Here is a 20117-nt window from a genome sequence, read left to right on the forward strand (position 1 = left end):
AAAGCCTGGCCAAAAAGCCCCGACTCTTTTTCTTCATCTCCTTTTCCTCCTGGGACCTGGAAATCTCACCTGTCCCTTTTGCCCAGGAATTGTCTCCTGGCCCCCTTTATTGACCAAGTCATTAACCAGTTAGGGGACCAGACCTCAGTATCAGCACCTCCTCCTACAGAACTCTGTTATTCCACATGGCTTGCTTCCCGTAGCTCACTCTGCCTTTTTACACAACCCAGAAGCATCTGCCCAGACTGCACCACCCACAGTGGGCTGGGTCCTTCTGTATCAGTCAGCAGTCAAGAAAATGCCTCTAGCCCTTGTTTCAGTTGAGGTCCCTCTTCCCAGGTTATTCTAGCATGTGTCAAATTTCACAAAAAAAACCTAACCAATGTACCCCACTTGGCAAAAGTCCTTCAGGACTTCTTTAGCAAGCCTGTCTGTCTGTCCTTTAGATAGTTTCCCAAGCTTCCTCCTGCAGTTCCAAAATTCACTCATACCAAAGGAAACACTTTCTGAAGAGAAAAAGCTAAGTAAGCAGAGTGCTGTGAGACAAGGTAGGCTTTTAGTTCTTTAAGGAGCGGCTTTGAGACCAGAGTCAGATATGATGGCACACACCTCTAGCCCAGTTCTGGGCAGCAGAAGGACAACAAGTTGTATACTAGCCTGGGATATGTAGCAAAACCTTGTCTGAAGAAATAGGAAAGAAGAGAAAGACCGTTAGGTTAACAGTGGGGATATTTGAAAGTCTTGTGGGTGTCAGAGACAGCATTTTTTTTTTACATTTGTTGACTATGAGGAGCCAACCTGGGCTGAGGTGGAATGTACAAGCACTTGGGAGACAGAGGCAGGCGGGCCGCCACGTGTGCTCCAGAGCGTATCTATGACTACAAATAATCACATACATGTAGTTTTTAAAACACATAATTTTTTTTTTAAAACATACCAGCTAGAAGTGGTGGCCACACCTTTTGTCCCAGCCGTCAGGAGACATGCTTCTATGCATGTTAGACAAGCACTCTGTCAACTGAACACAAAACAGTTCATTTACTAAAGCAATTTTGAGCTGGCCAGTGGTGGTGCACACCTTCAATCCTAGCACTTGGGAGGCAGAAGCAAGTGGATCACTTGAGTTCGAGGCCCTGGCCTGGTCTATAGAGTGAGTTCCAGGGCAGCCATGGATACACAGAGAAACCCTGTCTAGAAAAACCAACAAAGAAAAGGGAAAAGAAAAAGGTTTTTTTGTTTGTTTGTTTTTGTTTTTTTTAATTTTTTGTTGTTTTAATTTTTTTACTGAAGAAGAAGTTAAAGTGTGTGAAGGTTCTTATGTAGTAGTAGACATGTTTGCAGCTGGAGACTGTAAAAGTACAGTTGTGTACTGTGGAAAATACAGTAGTACAGAGGTTGGCTGTATGGAGTTAGCATGTTTGTAGTGCTAGGTCTTGGTGGGGTGGAGTAGGAAAGGGAGAACAAATGCACACACTGGTCTTTACATACCTAAGAGTCTTCCTCTGTTTCAGCAGTAAAAGCCATGATGGAGATAAGTTCATTCCTGCTCCACCGTCTTCTCCACTGAGGAAACAGGAATTAGAAAACCTCAAGTGAGTACCTGAGGCAGCGAGCATCCGCTGTGATGAGCACACTGCTCTTGACCTCAGCACGCCACTGCATATGCATAAGGACCTGTACACGGTGGACCCCACTGTGTGGGTCTGCACTGCCTGGGAGCATCCCGCATGACCTAACAATCCAGCCTTCCCTTCCCCCACGTCATTGCTGAAGCTCCGGGTTGTGCAGCCACGCCTGCCTTTTCCATGGGTGCTGGGAAGCAAAGTCAAGTCCCCACACCCACACAGCACCTGCTCTTACCCACTCTGTCAGCTGCAAGCCCTGTAAGCTTATCTCAACAAATTGGGATGGGGAGGCTGTGGTGCTGGGGAGGTAGCCAGGGATTTGTGTATGACTGGCAGAGGCTGCATCTCTACCATGGAGCTCAGCCCCACCCCAAGTTACAAGATCCTGGTTGGCTTTTATTGGACAACACTTTCTTCTCTGAAAAAGTAAGTTTTCTAATGAGCTAAACAAAGGATGTTGGCTCATATACAAAAAAAGGACTGAAGAAAACAAAGATAAATGTCTCAAAACTAGGAGCTGAAGAGATGGCTCAGGGTTTAAGAGCACTAAATCTCCCAACACTAATCCAGTTCAGGAAGCAGGAGGTCTGGGACTTGGCCTGCCTCTGCCTCCCACGTGCTTTTGGGTTTGGGGTTTTGTTGTTGGTGGTGGGTTTTGTTGGTGTTGTTTGTTTTTAATTTTTTAATATCACTGAGCCAGCAAGATGGTTTAGCCAGTAAAGACTTTTGCCCACCAACTCATCTCTTTGTGTTCAGTAACACTGAAGGCATCAGTACTGGGCCGTTTCCTATTTTCAACACAGCCAATGTGGGTAAGTCATCCTGACCATTTTTTAAGATATATGATCAATCTCTTTATTTATTTATTTATTTATTTATTTATTTATTTATTTATTTTTATTATAAGTACACTGTTGCTGTCTTCAGACACACCAGAAGAGGGCATCTGGTCCCATTGCAGATGGTTATGAGCCACCATGTGGTTGCTGGGAATTGAACTCAGAACCTCTGGAAGAACAGTCAGTGCTCTTAACTGCTGAGCCACTTCTCCAGCCCTGATCAATCTCTTGAGTATCCATTTTTTTTTAGTTTTTTTTTTTTTTTTAGATTCATTTATTTATTATATATACAGTATTCTGCCTGCATTTTTTTTGTTTTGTTTTTTGTTTTTGGTTTTTTGGTTTTTTTTTCGAGACAGGGTTTCTCTGTGTAGCCCTGGCTGTCCTGGAACTCACTCAGTAGACCAGGCTGGCCTCGAACTCAGAAATCCGCCTGCCTCTGCCTCCCAAATGCTGGGATTAAAGGCGTGCGTCACCACCGCCCGGCTTCTGCCTGCATTTATGCCTACAGGCCAGAAAAGGGCATCAGATCCTATATAGATGGTTATAAACCACCATGTAGTTGCTGGGAATTTAACTTGGGACCTTTGGAAGAACAGCCAGTGCTCTTAACCTCTGGGCCATCTCGCCAGCCTGAGTTTCAATTCTTCATTTGCACATAAAAGAAGACAAGTCCTAAAAAAATTCATTCTAAACAGGCTAAAGGCAGGTGATAGTTGAGGTAGTTACGAATCAGAGTCTCCTTCAAAAGCATCTAGGTGCTGAGGGTGGAGTTCAGTTGGTAGAGTGCCTTCTTGGCATTTACAAAGTTCTGGGTTTTTATCCCCAAAGCTAGCCCTGGTCACACAGGCCTGTAACCACAGCACGGTGAAGGTGGAGGCTGGAGGACAAGGTCAGGGTCATCTTTGGACATAAAGCCATCCTAGAATAGATAACACCTTGTCTCAAAAGAAAAGAAAAAGGCAGGCATGGTGGTTCCTGCCTCTGATCCCACCAGCTCAGAGGTAAATACCTGGTGTGTACATGGTAAGGCCCAGGACACCCAGGAGGATTCCATCAGGATCTGGAAAAGACGACAGCAGTGCTAGGGAGGTATAGGACACAGTGCTGGAACCAGCATGGGAAACATCTGTACAGGAAGTTAAAATCAAAGCACACAAAGTAAAAATGAATTTTAATTTGTCTTTTTTAGTAAGAGGTCCCAAATTGGATAAAAGGAAATGTTCAGGACAAACATAATTAGGCCCAGAGTAACTATTGTACAAGTATAAATCACGGGAGGTTAGGTAACTCCCTAGATCCTTTGAGTTCTTCCTCCATTGATTCAAAAGACTTCCTAAGGACTGTTGTTCAGAAAAAGAGTTCAACTGATAACTGAGGATATGCACAGTGCAGGAGACAAGCGTGTTTAAGGGTTATATTTGTCTTGAGATTTGTCCCAGGGCAGGGTTGGAGTAGGTGTGACCTGCTGGGTAGTTTGCATTGCCTGGTCTTTTCTGTACTGTCCTTCTTAGGGCTCAACCTACCCCTCCCCATTTCAATTGATTTTGGGGTTTTTTATTTTGTTTCTACTTGATATATAGTCATACTGTGTTACCTCTAGTGATTCTCCTGCCTCAGCATCTCTAGTGCTAAGGTTACAGGTATCTTATGACTTGAGTATGGTCCTGCTAAAGCATGCCTATCCAGTAGATTCTCCAGAAAAGAGCCTGCCCTGTCCTGTACCTATTTTCACTGTGTCCACCTTTGCACCATCCCATGTGCCTCCTGGAAAAAAAGGAATCCTGAGCCGGGCGGTGGTGGCTCACGCCTTTAATCCCAGCACTTGGGAGGCAGAGGCAGGCGGATCTCTGAGTTCGAGAGTTCGAGGCTAGCCTGGTCTACAGAGTGAGTTCCAGGACAGCCAAGGCTACACAGAGAAACCCTGTCTCGAAAAAACAAAACAAAAAAAAAAAAAAAAGGAATCCTGAGAAAACAGTGGCTCACACCTTTAACCCAGAGCTAGTGTGGCAGAGGCTGGCGGATTTTGTGAGTTCAAGACTAGCTTGGACTACTTAACAAGTTCCAGGCTGACCCAGGGCTAAATAGTAGGACCCTGTCTCCTGTAGGTGTGGGTGTTTTAGCCTGGCATAAGGTCTGTGCTTGTTATCCTAGGACCTAGGAGGGTGAGGGAAGTGAATGGAGAGGCCAGCTGAGGCTACTTTAGCAGAACTCAGAATGTGGGCAGGGCCTCTTGGGGACTGTAGATGTGGCTCATTCCGTAGATTGCATTGCAAGTGAAAAGCCCCTGTTTCTGATCCCCACCACAGCATAGAGGATATGGTGGTCACACTCTGGAGGTAGAGGCAAGAGAATCGGGAGTCAGAATATAGCTGACAAGTATATTATTTTTTTCTGAATTACTTGTAGAGAAGTAGAATAAGCTTGGCAGTTTGGAGGCTGTTTGTAGTTTTGTTTCTTCAAAATCTTATATTTTTCTCTTTGTTATGCATTGGTATTATTAGCCAAATTTTCAAATGATACTTGTTGTGAAATTGCATTGTAAAGACATTTTCTTTTGGAAAATGGTGATTTTAGCCATGTCAGCTTCTTTACCTTTAGTTGGAGTTTGCTGTATCTGGCTCGCTTTCCTTTAGTCCCCAGGGTATCCCTCAGATTTTATCCCTGGTTTTTAGTGCCTTGACTTCTGCCACTGATGGTGACTTGCTGCTTAAGGAGCCGTCCCCTTCGCCTTTTCTTCCTTCCTTCTCTCTCTAGTTGTTGTCTGAGGACTTAGCTAGCTCCTCAGGCCTGTGCTGTGGAGTGAGGGTTTTGTCAGATTCTCCACGGGGGTGGGGGGAGGCAGAAGCTCCAGTGTCTCTGCCCTTGCCTCTTCCATCTTCCAGTCCAGTGAGCTGTCAGATCCACTGAACGTCAGGGAAAACGGATCAGACAGCGACTCCAGGGTGTAGTGTGTGTTGGGGATGGGAAATATTTTAAGTAGCAATGATCGAAAGTAAAGTGTTTTCTGCAAGGGCTTAGTAGATAGAGCAGGGCATGTTTCTTTTTGTTGTTCAGAGCCTACGGGAAATACTGTTTTCTAACAGGAAACTGTGTAGAGAGGGTGCTAAGAAGTGATCTGGAGTGCATATCAGGCCTCAGGAAGAGGCATCATAAAAGTTGGTTCAGGGCAGTGAAGCTGCCTTAATTCCATAGCCCTTGCTCTAGATGCCAAGCAAATTTGTTGTATTTTTGGTGCTGAGGACTGAGGGTTAGCCAAGGTATCTACTGCTGAACCATCCCTGACCCCGGTTTTATATGGACATATTTAATGTTTTAGGAGGTTGTTTTGACTACTAGAATCTTAATGGTGCTGTGGTAAAGGCTTGGGAACATTCGCTCTCTGACACATAGGTGTGGTGTGGGCTTGCTGGAGACTGTCCTGCTGCAGAGCTTGCATGATGACTTCTGGACCCAGAGCCAGCTTGACAGTGGGCGGAAGCAGTAATGGCCACCTACTGTCAGGAAAGGCGAGGGCAGGTCCTTCCCGGTGAGCCTGCTCGTGTGGTCCTGTTGTGGGCACCAGGGCTTGCCATGGGAGCCAAGGAAAGACGGTCTGATGAAGCTCTTGCTTTCGTTGTTTTTCTTCTTCTTTTTTGTTTTTTTTTTTCAAGACAGGGTTTCTCTGTGTAGCCCTGGCTGTCCTGGAACTCACTCTGTAGACCAGGCTGGTCTCAAACTCACAGAGATCTGCCTGCCTCTCTGCCCTACAAGTGCTGTAATTAAAGGCGTACACCAACACACACGGCTTGTTGTTTTTCTTGAGACAGGGTCTTGCTGTGCAGTCCAGTCTGCCCTTGAGCACTGTCCCCCTGCCTCTGCCCCCAACGGCTAGGAATACAGAAGTGTACCACCGTGCTTGACATACATAGCCCATGTTCTTCAACAGTTACCTGTATACCTCCTAGAGAGTAGTACAGTATTGTATAAGTGTAGAAAACTGTGCTGCTGCTCTTAAAGAGCTTACTTTTGGCCGGGCAGTGGTGGCGCACACCTTTAATCCCAGCACTTGGGAGGCAGAGGCAGGTGGATTTCTGAGTTTGAGGCCAGCCTGGTCTACAGAGTGAGTTCCAGGACAGCCAGGGCTACACAGAGAAACCCTGTCTCCAAAAACAAAAAACAAAACAAAAACAAAAAAAAGAGCTTACTTTTTGCCTTCATTGGAAGAGCCACCAAAAAACTGGATTAAAAAAAGATTAAACTTTGTGAGCATCATTTAAACCCTGATGGTCTTCTTCAGCTGCTGGAGACGTGTATCCTCTGGCTGCATGTGCAAGGGTCTGTATTCAGCCCTAATACTAAATAATTTTGTTTTCCTTTCTAACAATACATGTGTGACTGTTAAAATTTGTTTTCTTTATGTGTATGTGTGGTTTTGCTGTGTGTACCTGGTGCCTATGAAGGACAGAAGAAAGTATCCTATCCCCTGGAACTAGAGTTATGGACAGTGCTGGGAATCAAACCCAGGTCCTCTGCAAGAGCACTCAGTACTCAACCTCTAGCACCCCCCTCCTTCTTTTATTTTATTTTATTTTATTTTTCTAAGTGTAACCCAGGTGGCCTAAAACACACTATCCTTTTGCTTCTGCCTCCTGAGTGCACTGGATACTTTGAGAATGTATGAATAGTGATTGCTGTTTTTGAATAAAAACAAGGAGGTGTTTGGACATGACCTGGAAGGTAGCTCAGACATGCATGCTAGCTCATTGGCTGAAAAGTGCTTGCCACCAGTAAGACCTGAGTTCAGTCCTCAGAACCTACATGGTAGAAAGAGAGAACCACCCCCAACAAACTGTCTCTGGCCACCACCCATGTAATGTAGCACATACATGTTCTCCATGTTCTCTCTCTCTCTCTCACACACACATACACACACACACACACACACCACACACACACAAGATAGTTTTATTCAAGTAAAAAGATTTTAAAATAAAGTAGAGGTAGGAAGATTGATGTGGCTTAGTTGGAAGACTTGCCTGCTACCCGTGAAGCCCTGGGCTCGATCTCCAGCCACACAAAGTAGTCAGATATCTCCAGTCTTAGTACTCAGGAGGCGGAGGCAGGGAGATCAGAAGTTAAAGTCGTCCTCAGTTACATAGTGAGTTGAAGGCTAGTCTGGACTGGATGAGACAATATCTTCTTCTACTTCTTCTTTTTTTTTTTTTTAAATTAAAATCGAAACAACCAGATACAATGACCCATGCCTGTAATCTCAACACTCAGGACACGGAGGCAAGAATAATAGGAGTTCAAGGCCATCTTTAGCCACAGAATGCATCTAAGGCAACCTGGGCTACATGAGACCTTGTCTTAAAGCACCACTTACTTAATCAAATAAGTAAGATCAAATAAATAAACAAGCCAAAAGAAGTATTAAGCAGCCTTGTCTTGTCACACAGATGTAACTACTGACATGCTTCTGGAGGTGAGATATGCCCGACCAGTCACTGTTCCCCTTCCTTGGTCTGCCAGGCAAGAGATGCCTACTCTAGGGACCGTAGCCATGGGGCAACCCCCTTTCCTCAAACCAGTGGAAGATTCCAGTAACCAGTAAGCGAGTAAAGTGGTAACAGGAGGTGGCGCAGGACTAAAAAGCCACTAGCTTGCCCCTAGTGACCCCCTTCCTCCAGCAAAGTTACACCTCCTAATGGTTCCATAACTTCCACAAACAGTGTTCCTGGCTAGGGTCCCGGTGTGCAGATACATGAGACTGTAGGGGACATTTCTCATTCAGAGCATCACAGCACTTTTTTCTTTTTGTAGTACTAGAGACTAAATTCAGGATTTTCCCTGTGCTAGGCAGGTACTCTACCACTAAGCTGTGTGTCCACCGTAAATTACTGGGATACTTATGTTTCTCAAGAATGAGATGGGCAGCCCAGCATGGTGGTGCATGCCTTTAATCCCAGCACTCAGAAGGCAGAGGCAGGTAGTTACCTGTCTTGAGTTTAAGACCAGCCTGGTCTATACAGTGAATTTCAGGACAGCCATGGCTATGTAGAGAGACTTTGTCTCAAACAAATAGGAAGTTTAGAGGGGCTAGAGAGATGGTTCAACAGCTAAGAGCACTAGAAGACCTGGGTTCAATTTCCAGTACCTACTTGATGACCTTACAAGCATCTGTATCTACAGTCCAGAGGCTCTGATGCCCTTTTCTGGCCTGTGAAGGACTAAGCACACTTGTGCTGCTCATACATGAAATAAAAAATAGTGATTAGGGGGAGAGGAATTGGAGAAAGCCAGGTGCGGTGACCCTGAGCTTTCGTCCTAGTACGCTGGAGGCAGAGGCAGGTGAATCTCAGTTTGAGGCCACTCTGGTCTGTCTAGTAAATGCCAGAAGGTTTGCATACAATCCTCTAACACTGGGGAAGCTGAGACAGGGGAGTTGCTGTGAGTTTTGAGACCAGCCTAGACTACAGAGTAAGACCCTGTCTTTGAGCAGTTGGTGGGCTCACGCCTGTCATTCAGCACTGGGAGCTCATGTGTACGGCCCATCTAGACTGTAAGTGTGGGGACAGTCTGTACTTTAGAGTAAGACCCTTTTCCATCCTCTAGTTGACGGTGTGTATACGAATTGGATCAGTGCAGAGACTAGCACGGTCCTGTAAAAGGACGCCATGAAAACTTGGGGGAGAGGGATGGGTATGAAAGGGAGCAAGGAGGACAGAATACACGGGAGGGAGAAAGGAGGGAAATGATGTCATTATAAACTCAATAAAAATATATATTAAAAAATAGGAACTATTTTTACAAGCTCGCCATGCAGCCCAAGCTGGTCTCAAACCTGAGACCCTCCTATCCCACCTTAGTACTGGAATTCTAGTGTGTTACCAAGCATGGAAATACTTATATCCATATTTGAAAAGTATATTTGGAAACATATGTCCTACATGTCACTTCACGTTTAACCTTTGTGTTTTACTTAGTCTCCCTGTATTTTTTTAGTTTACCTTTTGAGATTATGGTATAATTATATCATTTCCCACCCTTGCTGTCCTCCAGCTCCCCCCAACCCCCCAGATCTGTACAGTCTGCTCGGTCCTTACACCGATACTTGTTTTTGCAGCCTTTTAGTATTGGACAAAGGTACTGTCGACACATGTGTGACTCTAGTCTGGACTCCTCTTTTTATGTTGTAGGTGCTCCATCCTTGCTTGCAGTGCTTATGTGGCTCTGGCCTTAGGTGACAACCTCATGGCTTTGAACCATGCAGATCAGCTCCTGCAGCAGCCCAAGCTGTCTGGCTCTCTTAAGTAAGTATGACTTCACCTTCACTTTTGCTTGTTTCAGAGTTTCTTTTTTTTTTTTTTTTAAAGGTTTATTTATTTTATTGTGAGTACACTGTAGCTGTCTTCAGACACACCAGAAGAGGGCATCAGATCACATTACAGATGGTTGTGAGCCACCATGTGGTTGCTGGGATTTGAACTCAGGACCTCTGGAAGAGCAGTCAGTGCTCTTAACCACTGAGCCATCTCTCCAGCCCCTGTTTCAGAGTTTCTGATTGCTCTCTATGTGTCTTGCTTTTACTCTTCAGTGGGATATGTGCCACTGAAGAAAACACATGGGCAGGTGGAAGACTGTTTGTTAATCGTGGGACTTAGGAGGTGGAGGCAGGAGGATCAGGAATTCAGAGCCAGTCAGATACTTACCAAGTTATCCTGAGCTACTTGAAACCCTGTCTTGGGTTAAGAAAAGGCAGGAAGGAAGAAGGACAGACAAGCAATGGTAGCTCATAGCTGTAAGCCTAGAACTAAAAGTTAAGACTTTTAGGAGGAGGATTAGTTGCTTTTAGTTCAAAGCCAGACCAGGACCCTATCTTTAAAACAAAAAGTAATACCAAAAAAAAAAAAAAAAAAAAAAATCCCACAACTGCGGCTTAGGCCATAGTGTACTTAACCTTGAATGCATGGAGCCCTGGGTTCAGGTGCGGCATCCACATAGCCTGGACCACATGTGGCTGTCATCCTGGCAGTGGTGGTCTCGTGGGGCAAAGGGACCAGAAGTTAAAGGCTTGAGGCAGCCTTGGAAACATGGAGTCGCACTGCGGAATTTACTTCTTTTCAGACAGGACTTCAGTACGTGGCCCTGGGTGGCCTGGCTGCCTCCCTGTACTAAGACTAAAGCTGTGTCCCACTGTGCCTGGCTTAGGATGTGGGTTTTGTCTGTCTGTTTTCTTTTGTTTGGGGGGTTTTAGATTTAATTTATTACTAGTATGTGTGTAAATGTAGGTGTGTAAGGGCCACAGCATGTGTGTCACACTTAGCGGGAAAAGTCAGAGGACAGCTCCAGAGGCAGTTCTCAGGCTCCACCTTGTGGAGGCCAGCGTCTCTTGTGGGTTCTGCCATGGCACTGTGACGGGGTGAGGGCATGACATCACAGGCGGCCAGTCAGATGGCAGGCATGGGCTTTCCATGGTGCTCATACGGAGCTTAGAAGATAGCTTTGCTTGCAATTAGTTTTTCTTCTGACTTCATGGGGATTGAACTCAGATCCTTCAATGTTTTTGTTCTTGGATCTTGTTGTTTTTGTTTTGTTGGGGTTTTGGTTTTTTGTTTGTTTTTAGTTTGGTTTGGTTCAGTTTTCAAGATAGAGTTTCTTATGTAGATCTGTCTATCCTGGAACTCACTCTGTAGACCAGGCTGGCTTTGAACTCAGAGATCTGCCTGCTTCTGCCTTCCAAGTGGGTATGCACCAACCACCACCACCACCCAAGCTGTTGTTGTTTTTTAATTGTATTATTTATTTGTTTGTTTCTCTGTGGCATTTCTACTGATGGTGACTGAGGTGGTACATATATATGTTGGTGTGCATGTGGAGATCAGAGAACAGCTTACAAGGCTTAGCTCTCTCTGGCACATGGGTTGGATTCAGGAAATAGGCTTGTTGTCAAGAGTTAGCCTTCTTGCCGGGCGATGGTGGCGCATGCCTTTAATCCTAACACTTGGGAGGCAGAGACAGGCGGATTTCTGAGTTCGAGGCCAGCCTGGTCTACAAAGTGTATTCCAGGACAGCCAGGGCTACACAGAGAAACCCTGTCCCGAAAAAAAAAAAAAAAAAAAAAAAAGAGTTAGCCTTCTTGCTGGGTTAGAATAACCTAAATAAGTTTAGGTTTCAGGCCAGGGATGTGAAGTATGTGAAATGCATGCCCAATGTCTATACATTAAGCATTTCTGTGATGACCTGTTATTCAGACTGGAATTTGCATTTTCATTTCAGATTTTTGGGCCATTTATATGCCGCAGAAGCCCTCATCTCCCTGGACAGAATATCTGATGCCATTACGCACTTGAACCCAGAGAATGTCACTGATGTCTCCTTAGGGATCTCTTCAAATGAACAGGACCAAGGTTAATGAGGACACATTTGATCAGAGCTCGTCACTGTTGCCACTTCCATCCTGTGTAACTCAGGATGGGTAGGCCCTAAGGGTGTGGTCGTGAAGGGAAGGAAGTCTGAAGTCAGCTCTCTGTGCTTATGGCTATTGTTACTATGTAGTCATTGCTAAGTAAGGCTGGGAACTGCTTGTCACGTGGCCTAAATTCTCACTCAGAGGCTGATATGTTAGGATTCTTCCCTTCCCTTCCGTTCCCTCCTCCCTTCTTCATTCCATCCTTCCTTCTTACCTTACCCTTCCTCCCATCCATCTGTCCTTCCTTTCTTCTTTCTTCCTCGCACCCCACACTACCCCCCCCCCATCTCTTTTAAAAAGATGTAATCTCACTGTCTGCCCAGGCTGCCTTCAAACTCCTGGGCTCATGCCATCCTCTGACCTGGCTGGACCTTTTGAGTGCTAGGATTGCAGATGTTTGTGCCAGCTCACCTGGCTTAAGATTTATTTTGGTTTGGTTCTGACACTTTTTTTCTTTGATCTGATTCCACTGTGCAAGAGGGAATGGAGACATGGTTTTCAAACAATTTTCAGTCACGGTTAAGTTTCTGATTATGTGAAACCATGTGGTCCCCTCTGCATGACTAACTCCCGTGGGGTGGTGGTGAGGTTGCGTCCCGACACCTTTCACAGAGCCTCCACAACACCAAACGCAAATACCTGCACTCAGTAAGCTCCTACTTGGTAAGAACTTAGGTGTTTAGAAGATGTGCTGTTGTCCTGCCCTCAGATTTATTTTCATGTATTTGTAGGATCAGACAAGGGTGAAAATGAAGCAATGGAATCCTGTAAGTAAGAAGTTTTGTAAATCCTTAAGTAGCCTGGCCTGCATCCCAAAGATTTAGACCCTGCATCTCTGTGTCCTTCGTTATCTGTCAGCCTGAGGACTAGTGCTTTTGTTCCAAGTGCTCAGCCGTGGAGCGGTGCTCTCTGTCCTCTGCACAGGCCTTCATCAGTGTCTACGCTCTCTCCTCAGCTGGCAAGCGCGCCCCTCAGTGCTACCCCAGTTCTGTCAACTCTGCCCGGACTGTGATGCTCTTCAACCTGGGCAGTGCATACTGCCTGAGGAGCGAGTACGACAAGGCCCGGAAATGTCTGCATCAGGTGAGAGAACATGGAGGGGCAGACTTCGTCCACACCAGCCATCAGAGGACCTGGGTGTTTATGATGGAGTTTGTGAGTTTTTGATTGAGGTTTATGGTCAATTTATTAAACACTTGAAATATTTTTCCAGGTTTAAAATATTCTTGGGAACATGGTGGGACACTTTTTTTTATATATATATAATTTTATTTATGTATATAAGTATACCATTGCTCTCTTCAGAAGAGGGCATCAGATCCCATTACAGATGGCTGTGAGCCACTGTGTGGTTGCTGGGAATTGAACTCAGGACCTCTGGAAGAGCAGTCAGTGCTCTTAACCACTGAGCCATCTCGCCAGCCCGGGACACATTTTTAATCCCAGCAGTTGGGAGGTAGAGACAAGTAGATCTCTGAGTTCAAGACTAAGTTGACCTATAAAGAGTTCCAGGGCATCAGAGCCACAGTGAGACCTTGTGTGCTGCCTGGTTTGTATTAACTTTACAGAAACTAGAATCATTTGAGGCTCCTTAATTGAAAAAATGCCTCCATGAGATCTGATTGTAGGACATTTTCTTATTTACTGATTGATGGTAGGTGGTGCCATCCTTGGGCTGGTCTCCTGGTTCTATAAGAAAGCAGACTGAGCAAGCCAGGAGGAGCAAGCCAGTAAGCACCACTCCTCCATGGCCTCTGCACCAGCTCCTGCCTCCAGGATCCTGCCCTGTCTGAGTTCCTCCTGACTTCCCTGAATAATGGACTGTAAGCTGCAAGTGGAAATAAACCCTTTCCTTCCCAAATTGATTGGGTCATGGTGTTTATAATGGTGCATGCCTTCCATCCCAGCACTCAGGAGGCAGAGGCCGGCTTGGTCTATGGAGCCAGTTCCAGGACAGCCAGAGCTACACAGAGAAACTCTGTCTCAAGAAACAAAGATACATCATGAGAGAACCTGTTTTCTCACAGTATTAGGGAGACTGACACTGAGACTGACCCGACTCCCAGGAGACATAGCAGCTTCCATACATTGTTGGCTCACAGAGGTGACCTTGGAGTGTGTACAAGTTATGGGCTATGTCATGGAAAACAATCATGTGAGAGTTTGGTGGTATTTAGTCAGCATTTCAAGTACAAAATCAAACGATTGCTGCTGACCTCTCCAGCGAAACTTTGAGGGGCTGAGCACATGAGCTATAAACTGCAAAGAGGTAAAATGTCTTGTCAGTGAGGGAGCTTGGTATGCACAGCCCTTCTGATGCCCCCTGACCTCAGCCCCTGTGGCCAGCAGGGCTTTTGATCTGCGGTTAGTGTGTTGATCCCACTCAGGTTCTCATACGGCAGGTGGTCGTGGCTGCTGCCATGCAGGAAGAGACAGATGAGATCAGTCCTGTTGGGGTTTCAGGTTTGTTTTTGGTCTCTGTTCTTTGGGTTAATCCAGTGGCAGGGCCATTGTTAATCGGGAGGCCCACGGTATCTAGGACAAGAGAGCAGTGACCTGGAGAGTCAGAAAGGGCTCTGAGCTGAAGCTTCCAGAACCTACCCATGATTCCCAACAGTCAGCAGCCAGGTGCCATTAAGTCTCAGGAAGCTGTTACCTTGAATTCTCTTATTCTAGTAAAGGCTATTTAGAGAGACTGTGGTTGATACAAAGAATTACAGCAAATGGCCTGTGTTTACTAGCCCTAAAAGAAAATAGAATTTAAAGAAGAATATCATGCACATGTGTGTGTGTAAGTTGGAAGACAACTTAAGGTCATTAACTTAGTTATTTCCTTTACCCCGATCCATCTCAACACCCCTTTCCCCAAAAAATAAACATGTGAGTATACAGAAAGTGCAGCGTTGCTCCTGCACACATACAGCCACCCCTGCAGGCATAGATGGCACTTCCACTGTCTAGAGCTAGCTGTAGCCGCCTGTGACGGGAGAGGGAAGAGGTGCCCACCCCACTTATGGGGTGCATCTTGAGAGTGAGTGCAGTCTCTCCGGGCAGGCATGGTGGTGCACTCAGAGGCAGAGGTGGCTCAGCTCTGGGTGAAATGTGCAGAAGCCACACACCTGCATCCCCCCTCAGCCTCCCCAGCACTTCACATTTTCTGCCTGTCAGATAGGTGTCTACCTTACAGAGCAGTCATACAGAAAGAAGCTTCTTCCCAGCCCATATTCACATGTTCACTTGCCTCTCTTCCACTTGGGTGAACTTTGGTTGTTTATCATCAGGGAGTCTCCTGTCTTAGCTGGGCATAGTGCCATGCACCAGTAATCCCAGGAAGTCTTACTAAAAATTTAAAGCCAGGCTGGGCTACAGAGAGAAACCTTGCCTCAAGTAAACTGAAGGGGGGGAGGGGGGAGGGCAGGAGGAAGAAGTATTTGTACAAGAATATTTTCCTACTTGGATTAAAGAAAGAAGCAAAGCGGTGGGGAAACAGAGAGCCCTGAGACTCCAGGGGACAGACACAAGGAATTTACCTGTAACCTAAGCAACCAGACTCCGAATTTTAGTCCAGCATCAGAGGGGACTGCTGGTGAGCTGTGGTGCTGACACAGATTCAGTGGCAGTTTCTGCTTAAATCTGCAAGTTACTCCACTCAGGAAAGCACACAAGTGTTTGTTGAACTAGAGTCTTGCTTTGTAGCCAAGGCTAACCTCAAACTTGTGTTCTTCCTTTTGCCTCCCTTGTCCTGGGGGTGAAGCCTCTGCCGCACCATGTCTATCCTCATGCAGATGGTGGGGTAACTGCAGCTGTGATCTGTCCTGAAGAGAACAGCCAGGACTACACAGAGGGACCCTGTCTCAAACAAAAACAAATAATTAAACAAACTAGCTAGGCCTTCTGATGCACACCTTTAGTTCCAGCACTCAAGAGGCAAAGGCAGGTGAAACTCTTAGTCTGAGGCCAGTTTAGTTTACAGAGTTCCAGAACAGCCATTGCTACCCAAAGAAACTGTCTTGAACCCCTACACTCCCAAAAAAATTTTTGTCCTGAAGAGATAAGAGTAAACCTGGTCATGTGACCACAGTGTAGACTCAGTAGTGTGCAGTACAGCAGAGACATAGTAAGAGCTCCAAGGAAAGGAGAAATACGGCCTGTCTATACAGCCCTAAAACCCCTCCTACTGGGGAGACTGAGGCAGGGTGATTGAAATGTTAGGGTCAGCTTGAACAACTTCATGAGTGACCATCTTAAAACAATAAGAAGCTTGGCACAGTGGCCTTCAGTGGAAGGTGGACACACAGGTAGATCATTGAATTTAAGGACAACCTGATCTACATAGCAAGTTCCAGACATTCCATGGCTATGCAGTAAGAGACCCTTTCAAGAAGAAGAGATGTAAGATAAAAAGTCAAATCCATGAAGCAGCTGAGGTGGCTCAGCAGTTAGAGCATATAGAACACCCGTGTTAGGTGCTGACAGTCACCAGTAACTCTAGCTCCAGGGATCTGAAGGGATGAATTAAATCTGACCTCTGAGGAAACAGGGCCAGGAAGATGATTCACTGGTAAAGTCACTTGCTATCAAGCCTGATGGCCTAAGTTCAACTCTCTCAGGACCCATTGGTGGAAGCAGCTTGTCCAGTTGTCCTTTGACCTCCACTGTGGACTGTGGCACATACACTGCCCCCCCCACACACACACACTCACAAAGGAATAAACAAGGAAAGGAATTGGGCTCTAGAAAGATGGCTCAGCTTCTTTTGTTTGGTTGGTTTTGTTTTTTGAGACTTTTGTTTGTTTTCAAAACAGGGTATCTCTGTAACTCTGGCTATCTCAGAACTCTCTCTGTAGACCAGACTGGCCTTGAACTCAGACACCCACCTGCCTCTGACCCTTAATCTCCTGAGATTAAGGGGATCTGCTGCCACCACCACCTGGTGATAGCTCAGCTGTTAAGAGCACTTATCCGCCGGGCAGTGGTGGCACACGCCTTTAATCCCAGCACTTGGGAGGCAGAGGCAGGCGGATTTCTGAGTTCGAGGCCAGCCTGGTCTACAGAGTGAGTTCCAGGACAGCCAAGGCTACACAGAGAAACCCTGTCTCGAAAAATAAAATAAAATACAAAAACAAACAAAAAAGCACTTATTCTTGCAAAGAACTCAGGAGGTTTGGTTCCCAGCATCCACCTGGTGGGCCACAACCATCTATAACTCCAGTTCCCAAGGATCTGATGCTTCCTTCTGACCTCCTCAGTTTGTTGGGCATGGATATTGTGCACATACATACACATGCATACATACATACATACATACATACATACATACATACATATAAAACACATACATAAAAATAAACTGATCTAAAAAAATTTTTTAAACAGATAAGTCATACAGACCTGTAACTCTGAGCAGATAGAGGTCAGGGTTAGAAGTTCAGGGCCATCCTTGGTTGAATACTCTGGGATTTCTGTCTCAAAAAATAACTAAGAAGTAGGGGAGCCAAAAGCAGTGCTGGAAAGTGGGTGGAGGCTGGGTAACCTACATTTTCATGCCATACATAAGGAAAATACATAGAGTTTAATAGTAGGTAGGCTTCCAGAAAAGGCTATGCTAAGTGAGGTAGCGTGTTACTGTACCCTCTACCCAGGGTATGAGGCAGGAGCGTCACCCTGTGTTGAAGGCCTGTTATCCCCTTTTGGCCACAAACAGCCAAGCATAATAACATAGCTCCAAGCACAGGACACTCAGTGTGAGGCCATCCTTGGCTATGATATGAGACACTGTAAAAGCAAAGGCAGCTAGGAGACAGCACAGGTGCCAAGGGGTCCTGAGAACAGGACTCCGAAGTCAGCTTGCAAGCTTCTCATGGAGAATGTCTCTGGGGACTTTGTGTCTGTTGTGGTACTTAGAGTTGTATCTTAAATTGTTGGTTCTCACTGGTTGCGCTCTCTCTCTCTCTCTCTCTCTCTCTCTCTCTCTCTCTCTCTCTCTCTCTCTCTCTCTCTCATGGGCAAAGGCGGCATCGATGATCCATCCTAAAGAGGTACCTCCTGAGGCCATCCTGCTAGCCGTCTACCTTGAGCTGCAGAATGGTGAGTGAGTCTCTTCAGGGTGTTGACCTTCAAAGTACTCAAGAGTTTTGGTGTATCTGCCATCTCTCTTCAAATTCAAACTCAGGACAAGGCATGTTGGTTTGTCCCTATAATTAAATAAAGCCTGGTTCTCTTTAATGGACTGTTTTTCTAGGTAACACGCAGTTGGCCTTGCAGATGATCAAGAGGAACCAACTGCTGCCTTCGGTAAAAGCACACTCTGACGTGAGGAAGAAGACAGTATTCCAGCCTGTGCACTCCGTCCCGCCCATCCAAATGCCTGCATTCACCACCGTGCAGAGGAAGTGAGAGCTTGCCTTGGGGGAACTCTTACCTGAGCCCCAGGGTATGTTCAGGAGCCTTTCAATTGTCCTACAGGAAAGCCAATAAAGAAAATACAGTGGCAAAGGTGCTGGTTTGGAAGACAGTTTGAGACTATTGTACCGCTGGGTTTTATGCCAGAGGCTTACTTAAAATTAAGGACTCATAACCCACTTTCAGTTTTTACTTAATCTCTGCCAGTCTTTTAATTGTGAACCATTGTGTTGGTATGTCTGTGTCTAGGCATTAAAACATGTTCTTAACAGAACAGTTTTGTAGTCTGTTTTGAAATAGTTGAGCAACAGATTTATTGTCAAAGTTGGGAAAAAAAAAAACAAAAAGAAACATCAACTCTAACCATTTCAGAAGTTGACCTTGGAGTATTGGAGGTGAGGTAAATTCATGCTCACCTTCAGGGTCTTCTTAGTCACACTGCTCTGTTGCTGAGAAGAGATGCCATGACCAAGGCAACTTAGGAAGGAAAGCATTTAACTGGGGGCTGGCTCACAGTGTCAGAGGGTTAGTCCATTATCATCATGTCAGGGAGCTTGTGGTACATGTGGCTGGAGCTCAGAGCCACATCCTGGTCCATAGGCCAAGAGAGGCTCTGGGCTTGGTGTGGGCTTTTGAAACCTCAAAGCCCACTCTCGGTTTCACACTGCCTCCAACAAGGCCACACCTCCTAATCCTTTCAAATAGTGCCTCTCTGGTGAGCAAACGTTCAAATCTATGAGTCTCTGAGGCCGTTCTCACTCAAACACCACAGGATATAATTGAGTTTAAAGGAGATAACTAATACAATAAGAATCACTTACTGAAAAATCCTGACAGTAGGAATGGACAGATGGCTCAGGTGGTGAAGATCACTTGCTGGTCTAAGGAACCAGAGTTCTGTTCCCTCCACCCACGTGATTCACAGCTGCCTATGGCTCCTAGCCCCAGGAGTATCTGACAGCATCTTCTGGTCTCTGCAAGCACCTGCACAGATGAAGTGCACATAAGCTCAGTGCACGCTCACATGTGGAGAGTTTCCATCCAGCAACACGGGTGTTCTGGGAAGGGATCACGCCCAAAGACCTTCTGGGTCTGTGTGATCCAGCCGGGATGCAGACACACCCATAGTACACATCTTTAATCCCTAACAGTGAAGGTAGGGCTAGTTTATAGAAGGAAGCAGCCATGTTTGAAAGCGATATCTAAGTGAGGGGCTGACAAAGTGACGAATCTGAGAAAGATTTAACTGAATGAGTCAGGACACACCCAATTCTCACAAAAGTCAGAAAAGGTTTATTTAAAGCAAGGGGGGCAGGGTGGTGCAGTTTTGCAGAGACAGGTTACAAGTGCAGACAGGATGAGCTAGAGAATGAGAAGGATCCAGAAGATTAGAACAAATTACCAGAGTTTGAGGCCAAAAAGAACAATTCAGTGGGGAACTGAGAGGAGCCAAATTGAATCAGTCAGCCTGAAGAGCAGTTTGAGCCAGAACAGCTGAGTTAAACCAACCTCACAGTTTAGAAAAGATGAGCTTAGTCAGCAGTGACCCTCTAAGACGACTATTACATTTGTCGAATAAAAGTTACTTTTACAGCCGGGCAGTGGTGACGCACGCCTTTAATCCCAGCACTTGGGAGGCAGAGGCAGGCAGGTTTCTGAGTTCGAGGCCAGCCTGGTCTACAGAGTGAGTTCCAGGACAGCCAGGGCTACACAGAGAAACCCTGTCTCGAAAAACCAAACCAAAAAAAAAAAAGAAAAACAACAAAAAAAAAGTTACTTTTACACACACATAAATGC

At 45.7% G+C, this 20117-nt stretch overlaps 1 protein-coding gene across 4 annotated transcripts in view; it reads left to right on the forward strand.

The window, feature by feature from the left end:
* Cnot10 (CCR4-NOT transcription complex subunit 10) overlaps positions 1-18594 on the forward strand; it is a 50103-nt gene extending 31509 nt beyond the window's left edge. For 2 of the 4 annotated variants that reach the window (XM_028767360.1, XM_028767363.1), the window contains 7 exons: positions 1512-1592; positions 9646-9759; positions 11726-11856; positions 12650-12685; positions 12874-13001; positions 17930-18005; positions 18160-18594. In XM_028767360.1, the coding sequence (XP_028623193.1) occupies positions 1512-1592; positions 9646-9759; positions 11726-11856; positions 12650-12685; positions 12874-13001; positions 17930-18005; positions 18160-18314 (721 nt within the window). In that variant the 3' untranslated portion in view covers positions 18315-18594. The remainder of the gene's footprint in view (positions 1-1511; positions 1593-9645; positions 9760-11725; positions 11857-12649; positions 12686-12873; positions 13002-17929; positions 18006-18159) is intronic. The other 2 variants (XM_028767361.1, XM_028767362.1) reach the window with 2 other exon arrangements.
* The last annotated feature ends 1523 nt before the right edge of the window (positions 18595-20117 follow it).

The sequence above is a fragment of the Grammomys surdaster genome, unplaced genomic scaffold (assembly GCF_004785775.1).
Source record: "Grammomys surdaster isolate TR1022 unplaced genomic scaffold, NIH_TR_1.0 172, whole genome shotgun sequence".
NCBI classification, from domain to species: domain Eukaryota; kingdom Metazoa; phylum Chordata; class Mammalia; order Rodentia; family Muridae; genus Grammomys; species Grammomys surdaster.